Source organism: Felis catus, chromosome A1 (genome assembly GCF_018350175.1).
Source record: "Felis catus isolate Fca126 chromosome A1, F.catus_Fca126_mat1.0, whole genome shotgun sequence".
NCBI classification, from domain to species: domain Eukaryota; kingdom Metazoa; phylum Chordata; class Mammalia; order Carnivora; family Felidae; genus Felis; species Felis catus.
Genome location: NC_058368.1, coordinates 15636038 through 15650591, shown reverse-complemented (window position 1 = coordinate 15650591; position 14554 = coordinate 15636038). Strand labels below are relative to the sequence as shown.

The 14554-nt window shown below is 40.4% G+C and overlaps 1 protein-coding gene across 8 annotated transcripts in view; it reads left to right on the top strand.

Annotated features, from left to right (window-relative positions):
* The window catches only part of SMAD9 (SMAD family member 9), an 84256-nt gene extending 70029 nt beyond the window's left edge, over positions 1-14227 (top strand). For 7 of the 8 annotated variants that reach the window (XM_023250901.2, XM_023250902.2, XM_023250900.2 and 4 more), the window contains one exon: positions 10651-14227. In XM_023250901.2, coding sequence (XP_023106669.1) covers positions 10651-10794 — 144 coding nt within the window. In that variant the 3' untranslated portion in view covers positions 10795-14227. The remainder of the gene's footprint in view (positions 1-10650) is intronic. The other variant, XR_002740780.2, reaches the window with a different exon arrangement.
* Positions 14228-14554: the final 327 nt, after the last annotated feature.

The window sequence follows — 14554 nt, the reverse complement described above, 5'->3', positions numbered from 1 at the left end:
GAATAATTCTAATATTTCAAAATATGAGTGTGTTTATCACACTAACTGGGTATATGTGACATAGTTTTCACATTGTTGCATACCCATCCAAGAAATCAGTATGGTTTTTTCCAGGTTTTTTTGGTTTGTTTTTTAAATGTTTATTTATTTTGAGAGAGAGGGAGGGGCAGGAAGAGAGGGAGAGAGAGAATCCCAAGCAGGATCCTCACTGTCAGAGGAGAGCCCGACTCGGTGCTTGAACCCACAAACTGTGAGATCATGACCTGAGCCGAAATCAAGAGTGGGACACTTGACCTACTGGGCCACCCAGGTGTCCCATTTCAGGTGTTTTCAAAGTAAGATTTATTAATCCTTTAAAATTACCAGGAAAAATAGTTGTCCTATTTTTCTATAACTCTATTTTTATTGTATTTGTAATTTTAGTGATTATTTTAAAAAACAACAGTCAAGAATATAGTTTGCAATGGAAAAAATGGATTTTTAAAATTATTTCTTTCATGATGACAAAGCAGTTTTATTCAAATTTACTGTTAAGTTTTAAAAGCATTTAATACTGTAAAACAATTAGCAAATACCTGGAAATCTTTTCAGACGTTCTGATGCTTTAGAGCCAGCAGAGGGCATTAAATCGCCATGAACGTACAGTCCATTTTACTCTTAGTTGTTTTTTCCGGGTCCATGTTTTTAAAATTAGGATGAAATGCCAGTACATCAGAGGTAATTATTTCACGGTAGTATAAGTTTGCACAGAAATCTGATTGTCCTAAGATCAGCTAGATGTATCTCATAAGGCTATACAATTCACAGAAAACAGTTAAGTAATATTGCAAATATAACAACAGATGACTAGGTTAAAAGAAATTTAAATGTGTAAGGAAAAAATGTGTAAGTATGTGAGGTGATGGATGTTAACTAAGTTTGTTGTGGTGATCATCTCGCAATATATGCATATGTCCAATCATCATGTTGTACACCTAAAACTAACACAGTGTATATAAATTGTATGTCAATAAAACTGTGGGGGGCAGATAATACAAATAAAAATAATGTAAAATACTTTGTTAGTAATTACATATTGATTATGTATTAATATGATAATATCAGATATATTGTGTTGAATACAACACATTATTAAAATTTAAAAAATATAAGAAATTAAAGAGGACTAAACACTGGTAGCTACCAATGAGGGGTGATGGGCTAGATCATCTTTAGCTCTGATTTTTACTGATTCTAGGACTCATCCAGTCAGTCAGTGAGATATTATTGAGCTCCTACCTTGTGCTGCAGCAGGCACTATTCTAGGCATTGGGATATATCAGTGATTACTCAAAATCGCTGTCCTCATGGAATCAACATTCCAGTAGGGAGAGACAGGCAATAAACAACAGCTATAATAAAGAACTTGAATGGAAAGAGAAACATAGAGCAGGGTATGGAGAATTGGGAGTACTGGAGTACGGTGAGTTTGCAAATTTTGAAAAGGTGGGCAGAGTGGGCCTCTTTGGGGACTTAAAGGAGGTAAAGGAGTTAAATCATGAGGGTATCTGGAGGGGAAACAGTAGACGCAGAGGGAAGGGCAAACCCTACAGCAAGAGCATGGCCTGACATTTGTAGGAACCAGGAGGCCAGGGTGCCTAGAGTGTGAGTGGGGAGCTGGGGGGTGAGATCAGAGCAGTGATAGGGAACCGGATCAGTGCTTTGGAAGCCACTGTAAGGATTTCACCTTTTACTCTAACAAGATGGGGAGCCCCTGAAGGGATTCGAGCAGAGGATTTCGTGATCTGACTTATATATTTAAAGGATCACTGTAGTTGCCGTGTGAATTGCAAATATCGTGTAAGCAAGAATGGAAGCAGAGAGACCAGCTAAGAGGCCATTGCACTGTTCAGTTGAGAGATGACCATCGTTCCCACTAGGAGTGTTATGGAAGAAGTTGTAAGAAGGAGAAGGATTCTGAGTTATGGAGGTGTCTCTGTGTGAGTTCTGAGAAAGGAGGAGTTAGAAAGATGATCCCTCCACCCGGGACGGAGAAGATTTAGACACAAGATTAAGAGTTCAGTTTTAGTGAGAGAAACTTTGCACTGACACACATCCCGGTGAAAGTGCTGAACAGTTAGAGGTATGAGTCAGGATTTAGGGAGAGAGGGCTGGGCTGCAGATATCAATGTAGGAATTGTCAGCATATGCACGGTATCTGTCCATGAGCCCGAGTGGAATTGCCAGTTGTTTGAGTTTAACCGAGAAGATCGGGGTTCCTAGGACAGGGCCCTGGGACACTTCCACCTTAAAAGAGGAAGAACCAGCAAAGAAAACTGAGAAAGATTAACCAATGTAGAAGTAAAACCAAGAAAGTAAGGTGCTCTTTAAACCAAAAGAAGAAAGTATATTGAGGAGGAGAGAGGACAAACCAAATCACATGCTGCCCAAGTGACATGAAGACTGAGAGCTGGTCATTAATTTTAGCATGTAAAGGGTTTTTTTAATCTTTTTTTTCATGTTTATTAATTTATTTTGAGAGAGAGAAAAAGAGTGAGCTGGGGAGGGGCAGAGAGGCTCCAAGCTGTCAGCACAGAGCCTGATGCAGGGCTTGATCCCACAACTGTGAGATCATGACCTGAGCCACAATCGAGAGTCAGACGCTTAACTGACTGAGCCAACCAGGTGCCCCATCTTTTTTTTAAATCTTAACAGGAACAGTTTTGTTGAAGGCTGGGGTTGAAATGCTGATCAGAATGGAAGGACAGGAACTGATACAGCCAGTTTGGACAGCTAGAAAGAAAGGGGTCAAAGGTATAGGGCAGTAAGTGGTGGGAGTGGTTAGGGCCAAGAGAAGTATGTTGAAGATGGGAGATATTTCATCATATTCCTATGTTGATAGGAATGATCCAGCAGAAAACAAAATATAATACGAGAGAATGGGGAGATTTCCTGGAATGATGTCTTTGGGAAGGTATTTGAGTCTTCTGCACAACTGGATGGACTGGCTTATTTGGAAACACAGATAATCTGTGGTGAGAGGTAGAAAGGCTGAGTATGTTCGTGCAAGTGCTGTGGAAACCCTTCTGATTGCTTCATTCTGGTTAAAATAAGAAAGAAGATAGTCATTCTCAAGTAGACGGGGGAGTAGGTATTAGAGGTTGTAGGAAAAAGGACAAGAGTGAGCAGTCATTTGGGGTGTGGGAGGTAGTGGGAGAGCACAGGGACTGGGGGAGTGTCATTTGATTGCCAGGTGGCATCACAGGGGCACTTGAGGCTTGTGGTCTCGAATGTAAAGTGTGATCAGGCAGCATGGTTGTGTTGAAATCCAAGTTTTTTTAACCTACAGATAATCACTGTTCCCCATAAGAGTAATTTGTGATCTCTCTTCATTTTTAAAAAATAACATTTTACTGGTATATAACATCTAGAGAAAAAATACACAAATTTATTTTTTCTTTATTTTTACTATCTTTCCTATGAATGGTAATAAGTGGGAAATTGCCAAAAAGTGAGCCAAAAAAGAGAGAGAGGAGAAACAGGCTTTTTAACCAACCCTTGAATCATCAAGAACACCCTCCGTTCTCTCTTCACAGTTTTCAGATCCAGTCACTGGTCTGCAGTGAGCATCTGTTTTGTGCAAAACACTGTGTTCAGCAGTAAGGGGTGGAACATAAGGTCTGGCTCCTTCCCTTGTGGAAGAGAAAATGATTTGCCGGTGTTTCTGACGTGACTAGAGACCAGACCATTTCTAGGTCTGTGTATTTAGTTGTGAGCCTAGAGGCGATCTTTGATTTGGACTCACCTTAGGGTGTCTGGTTGATGCAGAAGTTGTTCTGTACTTACAGGAAGGTCGAGTGCACATTCTCTCAGGTGTCAGGAGTGGCTCTGGTGTGTGGGCTCTGCGTGCACTGAGGCCTGTCTGTCTCACGCCTCTGCAGGCTGACCATAAAGCCTGGCACCGTTGCTCTTGGCTCTAGTTTTTTTTAATATAATTTATTGTCAAGTTGGCTAACATACAGTGTATAAAATGTGCTCTTGGCTTGGGGAATAGATTCCTGTGATTCATCACTTCCATGCAACATCCAGTGCTCATCCCAGCAGGTGCCCTCCTCAATGCCCATCACCCATTTTCCCCTCTCCACAGCACCCCACATCAACCCTCAGTTTGTTCTCTGTATTTAACTGTGTCTTATGGTTTGTGTCCCTCACTCTCTGTAACTATTTTTTCCCCTTCCCTTCCCCCATGGTCTTCTGTTAAGTTTCTCAAGTTTCATATATGAGTGAAAACATATGATATGAAAACATATGTCTTTCTCTGACTGACTTATTTCACTTAGCATAATACCCTCCAGTTCCATCCACATTGCTGCAAATGGCAGGATTTCATTCTTTCTCATTGTCAAATAGTATTCCATTGTATATATAAACCACATCTTCTTTACCCATTCGTCAGTCGATGGATATTTGGGCTCTTTCCATAATTTGGCTATTGTTGAAAGTGCTGCTAAAACATTGGGGGTACAAGTGCCCCTATGAATCAGCACTCCTGTATCCTTTGGATAAATTCCTAGTAGTGCTATTGCTGGGTCATAGGGTAGATCTATTTTTAATTTTTTTTTATATGAAATTTATTGACAAATTGGTTTCCATACAACACCCAGTGCTCATCCCAAAAGGTGCCCTCCTCAATACCCATCACCCACCCTCTCCTCCCTCCCACCCCCCATCAACCCTCAGTTTGTTCTCAGTTTTTAACAGTCTCTTATGCTTTGGCTCTCTCGCACTCTAACCTCTTTTTTTTTTTTTTTTTCCTTCCCCTCCCCCATGGGTTCCTGTTAAGTTTCTCAGGATCCACATAAGAGTGAAACCATATGGTATCTGTCTTTCTCTGTATGGCTTATTTCACTTAGCATCACACTCTCCAGTTCCATCCATGTTGCTACAAAAGGCCCTATTTCATTTTTTCTCATTGCCACATAGAATTCCATTGTGTATATAAACCACAATTTCTTTATCTATTCATCAGTTGATGGACATTTAGGCTCTTTCCATAATTTGGCTATTGTTGAGAGTGCTGCTATGAACATTGGGGTACAAGTGGCCCTATGCATCAGTACTCCTGTATCCCTTGGATAAATTCCTAGCAGTGCTATTGCTGGGTCATAGGGTAGGTCTATTTTTAATTTTCTGAGGAACCTCCACACTGCTTTCCAGAGCGGCTGCACCAATTTGCATTCCCACCAACAGTGCAAGAGGGTTCCCGTTTCTCCACATCCTCTCCAGCATCTAGAGTCTCCTGATTTGTTCATTTTGGCCACTCTGACTGGCGTGAGGTGATACCTGAGTGTGGTTTTGATTTGTATTTCCCTGATAAGGAGCGACGCTGAACATCCTTTCATGTGCCTGTTGGCCATCCGGATGTCTTCTTTAGAGAAGTGTCTATTCATGTTTTCTGCCCATTTCTTCACTGGGTTATTTGTTTTTCGGGTGTGGAGTTTGGTGAGCTCTTTATAGATTTTGGATACTAGCCCTTTGTCCGATATGTCATTTGCGAATATCTTTTCCCATTCCGTTGGTTGCCTTTTAGTTTTGTTGGTTGTTTCCTTTGCTGTGCAGAAGCTTTTTATCTTCATAAGGTCCCAGTAATTCACTTTTGCTTTTAATTCCCTTGCCTTTGGGGATGTGTCGAGTAAGAGATTGCTATGGCTGAGGTCAGAGAGGTCTTTTCCTGCTTTCTCCTCTAAGGTTTTGATGGTTTCCTGTCTCACATTTAGGTCCTTTATCCATTTTGAGTTTATTTTTGTGAATGGTGTGAGAAAGTGGTCTAGTTTCAACCTTCTGCATGTTGCTGCCCAGTTCTCCCAGCACCATTTGTTAAAGAGGCTGTCTTTTTTCCATTGGATGTTCTTTCCTGCTTTGTCAAAGATGAGTTGGCCATACGTTTGTGGGTCTAGTTCTGGAGTTTCTATTCTATTCCATTGGTCTATGTGTCTGTTTTTGTGCCAATACCATGCTGTCTTGATGATGACAGCTTTGTAGTAGAGGCTAAAGTCTGGGATTGTGATGCCTCCTGCTTTGGTCTTCTTCTTCAAAATTCCTTTGGCTATTCGGGGCCTTTTGTGGTTCCATATGAATTTTAGGATTGCTTGTTCTAGTTTCGAGAAGAATGCTGGTGCAATTTTGATTGGGATTGCATTGAATGTGTAGATAGCTTTGGGTAGTATTGACCTTTTGACAATATTTATTTTTCCAATCCATGAGCAGGGAATGTCTTTCCATTTCTTTAAATCTTCTTCAATTACCTTCATAAGCTTTCTATAGTTTTCAGCATACAGATCCTTTACATCTTTGGTTAGATTTATTCCTAGGTATTTTATGCTTCTTGGTGCAATTGTGAATGGGATCAGTTTCTTTATTTGTCTTTCTGTTGCTTCATTGTTAGTGTATAAGAATGCAACTGATTTCTGTACATTGATTTTGTATCCTGCAACTTTGCTGAATTCCTGTATCAGTTCTAGCAGACTTTTGGTGGAGTCTATCGGATTTTCCATGTATAATATCATGTCATCTGCAAAAAGCGAAAGCTTGACTTCATCTTTGCCAATTTGATGCCTTTGATTTCCTTTTGTTGTCTGATTGCTGATGCTAGAACTTCCAGCACTATATTAAACAACAGCGGTGAGAGTGGGCATCCCTGTCGTGTTCCTGATCTCAGGGAAAAAGCTCTCAGTGTTTCCCCGTTGAGGATGATGTTAGCTGTGGGCTTTTCATAAATGGCTTTTATGATCTTTAAGTATGTTCCTTCTATCCCGACTTTCTCAAGCGTTTTTATTAAGAAAGGGTGCTAGATTTTGTCAAAGGCCTTTTCTGCATCGATTGACAGGATCATATGGTTCTTCTCTTTTTTTTTGTTAATGTGATGTGTCACGTTGATTGATTTGCGAATGTTGAACCAGCCCTGCATCCCAGGAATGAATCCCACTTGATCATGGTGAATAATTCTTTTTATATGCCGTTGAATTCGATTTGCTAGTATCTTATTGAGAATTTTTGCATCCATATTCATCAGGGATATTGGCCTGTAGTTCTCTTTTTTTTACTGGGTCTCTGGTTTAGGAATCAAAGTAATACTGGCTTCATAGAATGAGTCTGGAAGTTTTCCTTCCCTTTCTATTTCTTGGAATAGCTTGAGAAGGATAGGTATTATCTCTGCTTTAAACGTCTGGTAGAACTCCCCTGGGAAGCCATCTGGTCCTGGACTCTTATTTGTTGGGAGATTTTTGATAACCGATTCAATTTCTTTGCTGGTTATGGGTCTGTTCAAGCTTTCTATTTCCTCCTGATTGAGTTTTGGAAGTGTGTGGGTGTTCAGGAATTTGTCCATTTCTTCCAGGTTGTCCAATTTGTTGGCATATAATTTTTCATAGTATTCCCTGATAATTGTTAGTATCTCTGAGGGATTGGTTGTAATAATTCCATTTTCATTCATGGTTTTATCTATTTGGGTCATCTCCCTTTTCTTTTTGAGAAGCCTGGCTAGAGGTTTGTCAATTTTGTTTATTTTTTCAAAAAACCAACTCTTGGTTTCGTTGATCTGCTCTACAGTTTTTTTAGATTCTATATTGTTTATTTCTGCTCTGATCTTTATTATTTCTCTTCTTCTGCTGGGTTTAGGCTGCCTTTGCTGTTCTGCTTCTAGTTCCTTTAGGTGTGCTGTTAGATTTTGTATTTGGGATTTTTCTTGTTTCTTGAAATAGGCCTGGATTGCAATGTATTTTCCTCTCAGGACTGCCTTCGCTGCGTCCCAAAGCATTTGGATTGTTGTATTTTCATTTTCGTTTGTTTCCATATATTTTTTAATTTCTTCTCTAATTGCCTGGTTGACCCACTCATTCGTTAGTAGGGTGTTCTTTAACCTCCATGCTTTTGGAGGTTTTCCAGACTTTTTTCTGTGGTTGATTTCAAGCTTCATAGCATTGTGGTCTGAAAGTATGCATGGTATAATTTCAATTCTTGTAAACTTATGAAGGGCTGTTTTGTGACCCAGTATATGATCTATCTTGGAGAATGTTCCATGTGCACTGGAGAAGAAAGTATATTCTGTTGCTTTGGGATGCAGAGTTCTAAATATATCTGTCAAGTCCATCTGATCCAATGTCTCATTCAGGGACCTTGTTTCTTTATTGACCATGTGTCTAGATGATCTATCCATTTCTGTAAGTGGGGTGTTAAAGTCCCCTGCAATTACCACATTCTTATCAATAAGGTTGCTTATGTTTGTGAGTAATTGTTTTATATATTTGGGGGCTCCGGTATTTGGCGCATAGACATTTATAATTGTTAGCTCTTCCTGATGGATAGACCCTGTAACTATTATATAATGTCCTTCTTCATCTCTTGTTACAGCCTTTAATTTAAAGTCTAGTTTGTCTGATATATAAGTATGGCTACTCCAGCTTTCTTTTGGCTTCCAGTCGCATGATAAATAGTTCTCCATCCCCTCACTCTCAATCTAAAGGTGTCCTCAGGTCTAAAATGAGTCTCTTGTAGACAGCAAATAGATGGGTCTTGTTTTTTTATCCATTCTGATACCCTGTGTCTTTTGGTTGGTGCATTTAATCCATTTATATTCAGTGTTATTATAGAAAGATACGGGTTTAGAGTCATTGTGATGTCTGTATGTTTTATGCTTGTAGTGATGCCTCTGGTACTTTGTCTCACAGGGTCCCCCTTAGGATCTCTTGTAGGGCTGGTTTAGTGGTGACAAATTCCTTCAGTTTTTGTTTGTTTGGGAAGACCTTTATCTCTCCTTCTATTCTAAATGACAGACTTGCTGGATAAAGGATTCTCGGCTGCATATTTTTTCTGTCTAGCACCCTGAAAATCTCGTGCCAATTCTTTCTGGCCTGCCAAGTTTCAAAAGAGAGATCAGTCACGAGTCTTATAGGTCTCCCTTTATATGTGAGGGCACGTTTACCCCTTGCTGCTTTCAGAATTTTCTCTTTATCCTTGTATTTTGCTAGTTTGACTATGATATGTCATGCAGATCGATTCAAGTTACGTCTGAAGGGAGTTCTCTGTGCCTCTTGGATTTCAATGCCTTTTTCCTTCCCCAGTTCAGGGAAGTTCTCAGCTATGATTTCTTCAAGTACCCCTTCAGCACCTTTCCCTCTCTCTTCCTCCTCTGGGATACCAATTATGCGTATATTATTTCTTTTTAGTGTATCACTTAGTTCTCTAATTTTCCCCTCATACTCCTGGATTTTTTTATCTCTCTTTTTCTCAGCTTCCTCTTTTTCCATAACTTTATCTTCTAGTTCACCTATTCTCTCCTCTGCCTCTTCATTCCGAGCCGTGGTGGTTTCCATTTTGTTTTGCATTTCATTTAAAGCGTTTTTCAGCTCCTCGTGACTGTTCCTTAGTCCCTTGATCTCTGTAGCAAGAGATTCTCTGCTGTCCTCTATACTGTTTTCAAGCCCAGCGATTAATTTTATGACTATTATTCTAAATTCACTTTCTGTTATATTATTTAAATCCTTTTTGATCAGTTCATTAGCTCATGTTATTTCCTGGAGATTCTTCTGAGGGGAATTCTAACGTTTGGTCATTTTGGATAGTCCCTGGAGTGGTGTGGACCTGCAGGGCACTTCCCCTGTGCTGTGGTGTATAACTGGAGTTGGTGGGCGGAGCCGGAGTCAGACCTGATGTCTGCCCCCAGCCCACCGCTGGGGCCACAGTCAGACTGGTGTGTGCCTTCTCTTCTCCTCTCCTAGGGGCGGGATTCACTGTGGGGTGGCGTGGCCCGTCTGGGCTACTTGCACACTGCCAGGCTTGTGATGCTGGGGATCTGGCGTATTAGCTGGGGTGGGTAGGCAAGGTGCACGGGGGCAGGAGAGGCAGGCTTAGCTCGCTTCTCCTTAGGTGCTCCACTTCAGGAGGGGCCCTGTGGCAGCGGGAGGGAGTCAGATCTGCTGCCTGAGGTTTGGCTCCGCAGAAGCACAGAGTTGGGTGTTTGTGCCGAGGGAGCAAGTTCCCTGGCAGGAACTGGTTCCCTTTGGGATTCTGGCTGGGGATGGGCGGGGGAGATGGCGCTGGAGAGCGCCTTTGTTCCCCGCCAAACTGAGCTTTGTCGTCCAGGGGCTCAGCAGCTCTCCCTCCCTTTGTCCTCCAGCCTTCCCGCTTTCCCAGCAGAGCTGCTAACTTATGTCCTCCCAGACGCTAAGTCGCGCTTGCTGTCGGAGCACAGTCCGCCCGGCCCCTCCACTTTTGCCAGCCAGACTCGGGGGCTCTGCTTGGCCGTGAGCCGCCCCTCGGCCCCGGCTCCCTCCCGCCAGTCCCTGGAGCGCGCACCGCCTCGCCGCCCTTCCTACCCTCTTCCGTGGGCTTCTCGTCTGCGTTTGGCTCCGTCGACTCTGTTCTGCTAATCCTCTGGCGGTTTTCTGGGTTATTTAGGCAGGTGTAGGTGGAATCTAAGTGATCAGCAGGACGCGCGGTGAGCCCAGCGTCCTCCTACGCCGCCATCTTGACTCTCATAATCTATTTTTAATTTTTTGAGGAACCTCCACACTGTTTTCCAGAGCGGCTGCACCAGTTTGCATTCCCACCAACAGTACATGAGGGTTTCCATTTCTCCACATCCTCACTCTTGGCTCTCTTCTTGCTTTACAGGGCTGGGGAGCTGAGTATCATCGCCAAGATGTCACGAGCACCCCCTGCTGGATTGAGATTCATCTTCATGGACCACTGCAGTGGTTGGACAAAGTTCTGACTCAGATGGGCTCTCCACATAACCCGATCTCTTCGGTGTCTTAACAGTCAGTCATGACTTCGTCGACATTTCTAGAGCATAGATGCTATTGCAGGCAGTGGCTTACATCATTTCAGATTTGCAACTAACTCAAGTTTCCAAGTACTTATGTAAATACATATAATATATACTATTCATATTTTTTATCACCAGTTGTTTTGTGCTTTCTAGTTAAACCTGATGCCAGTACAACGTGATTAGAAAAGCAGGGTTTTCGTGCCTGTGTATAATAATAGGAAGCAGCTTCTTTTGTGGGCTGGGCGGTAACAAATGAAGGCAACTGTGTCAATAGTATTTGAAAAGTGCTGGCAGAATAAAAGGCAGCTTTAGTCAGCCGTGTCATTATAAGGCATGTTGGGTGGCCTACCAGAAAAATATCAAAACTGTTTATATATTAAGAGTCAGGGTACTAGCAGCACTAGAGAAATAACACTTTCAGACAAAAGAAAGCAGTCAAACCTGTATAATTTAAACAATCTCACTTTTAGTGTTATCGGCGAGGAAAAAAAAAAAAACAGACCAAGCTGTAAATCAGTTATGTAAGATAAATCACATCAATTATTTTATTTCTCAAGTTGAAATACCTATAGCTGGATGATTGTGCTGATATTAATGGTACATTTGAAACAAATTTAAACTGTGATTGGAAAAGAAACTGTGAAGCTGGGAGCCACGTTGCCTCATAATCTACCAGTGAAAAAAATCCAGAATGAGTCTAATGCATGAAAAGGTTAATATGAAAATAGCAAGAATTGAGCATTGTTCCCAAACTGCAAAACAAGACCAGAACTTAGTCCAAGAATCAGCCAGGGAGACACTTGCTCTCCATGTAGGGAATCGGGTCCCTGAATTTTCCTGGTTTCTCAAGTCAGGCAGCCTGGCTGCCTTTGGAGTCCACACAGTGAGCTAGAGGACCATGTGTGCAAATCCTGAGTGGAGAAGAATTCTTGCAGTAAAATAAGAAGGTTGGACAAAAGCATCCTCTGTTTACTTACACCTTCTCATATTCCCATTAAAAGGCTCATGGCGAGGGCAGTCCTTTTGCCGCATTTTCCCTACACGCTGGCCGATACTATTTACAGATGACTAAAACAGTGGTGAAGCCTTTGAGAAAATCTGGACACATTGCTGGGATGAAGTTTATGAGTTATTTAACTTAGTGTCTCGATCTGCTGGTCACATCTGGTAGCCTCTTATAAAGCTGAAACCTCATACCTGGAAATAACTTCACAAATAGAATGATAACTTCATAATCCTTATAATCTCTGGGGAACAGCGGTACCGAAGAGTGGGACGCTTAAAATATATATACGGTATTAAAAGCCCATTCTTAGTTACTCTTGGATGGTAAAGAGAGGAATATTCCCCACATTTCTAGGTACTTTCATATATATATATATATATATATATATATATATATATATATACACACAATTCCCATCCCACCCACTAAACACTGCACTGCTTCGAAAAATATTTCACACCCTCTTAAAAATGTATAATTTAAGAAGGTAATTATGCTTGTAACAGACGGTACTTCAGTAATCCAAGAGGCTTCTTCATTTATACATTCTATCTCAAGTCTTTTTAGCATTAGCACACAGTAGTTGCTTATCATTAAATTGTATTCAAGGTAGAAATGATCCTGTGAAAAAGATACGAGTGAGTTCCTACTGTCACCTCTTGTAAGCACTAGTGTTATCTAATAGAAACTTTCATATATGCAACAGAAAATAGTACATTCTACGTTAAAATTAGGTCCATTTAGTGTTTAGAAAACCCTGTAGTTCATTGGTTCATCACCTATGTATTGTGCACCTGTATGTGCTGGGTACAGTGTTAGGTACTGTGGAATCTAGTGTAAACCAGAGACAGCCCCAGACTCTGGAGCTGAGAGTCTATTAGGAAACCTGTGTAGACATCTTCATGTATTTTCACTTTTAAAACAAAACAAAACCTGTGATCGTTTTTTTTTTCTTTTTGCTTAAAAAAAATACAACTGATGATTTCTTAATTATCTCTATTTTGAAACTTACTTTCCTTCTCTTCTGAGCAATCAGGTAAGGGGTGAAGTCTTCCTGGGATAAATGCTACTTTTCTTCAGTGCTTCGAAGTTGTTTGTTTTCTCTTACTTCCCTATTTTCCAGTTTTCCCCCATTTCTTTCCTTAGAAGAGGCATTAATATGGTGAGTCTTCCTCATATGAGTACTGTTCCATGAGATTTTGGTACACATGGATTTTGCTCCAGACATTTAACATAACTTTCTTGATCTCTTCACAAGTGCTCAAACTCATCCTCTGGTAACCTTATACCTTTGCAGAATTAATCGTAACCGGTTGCTTATAAGTTACATTTAAAAAAAATAAACAAACCTGGATTTTCATGCAGCTTTGGGAAACCAGGATTTAATACTCCACAGAGCCTGTGTTATTCCTTTGAAGAAAACACTTGATTAAAGTGGTACATTTGCATCATCACCAGTCATGTCTCACCAAAAGCCCGTATTAGGATGCGAGTGAAATGCAGAAGAGTTAACCCTTCAGTCGCTCTGACAGTCACATTCTCATTGGCCTTTTAATGTTTCTGTTGGCAACAGTTAGCCAAAGTTGTAATGCACGTTTGCTTTCAGACTTCCACGTTTGCTATTTAGCATTTGTCCCTTGAGATGGACAATCCAGAAAAAATTTAAGAGCATTCTTTCAGAGGATAACTCACAAAGTGGACATGCTAAGCCATTTTAAGACGTAGCAATGCCAAACATATTTAAGGTTGCCATGGACAAGGGTCGTGCATTAGAGAACAACAACGATGTGGCCTGCTCTTAAGACCCAGAACATTTGTTGTGTTGTTCAAGCCCATTGTTTCTGGGTTTTTTTTTTCCTGTTAAAAAATTGAGATGTGAGAAGTTTGTTTTAGTTAGATGATATTTTACTATATGCCAGTGCTTTGGAAGTATAAAGATAACCACTTTTCAACATATTTACCTTTTTTTTTTTTTTAACACTCTGTATAAATCAGGAAAAGTTGAACAACAACCTAGCACTGGCACTCAGAATCCCCTTTTCATTGTCTTCTAAGGGATTAGGAGCAACAACAAAAGTTTCTTATAAATATCACCTGCTAGACTTTAAGCACCTGCTTAACTTTGACTGTGTCCCTGATACTTGGCATATATATTCAACAACTAAAGAAAAAAATAATATGCGTTCCAAATTTGTCTTCCCCGTTATGATTTAGCAGTTGAACTGTATGACAAGACTAGGGGATCCTGGCATAATCTATATTAAGTTCAAATTAATGTAACACAAACCAACAAAAAAAGGAACTATTTCTATTTAAGTAATGCTTTTGATCATAATATCTAGGCTCCAATTATCCTTCAAATGCACACTTATACTGTTACCTGATTGTTTATAATAAACACTACTGTACCTATATGTTTTTGGCTCGTTTTTCCCTACAAACATCACAAAAGGGTCACTGTGTGTGGATCCGTAAGATGATCTTAAGCCATCTTATTTTGAAAATGAGATGTTTTTAAAATACAACACACTATAAGAGAAATTAGGTAATGGTTTTGAATTAAATATCTTCGGATAACTGGCATGAAATATAGAATCTTGAAGATACTTTGTAGTAATTTCAGAGAAGATATACATAATTGCTTTTTTTCTGGATCGTGGCAAATATTAAGTGATATTACGGTATATAGGAAATAACTTTATTATTGTAAACATCTGTTCATTGATCAAGAAGGTGCTAAA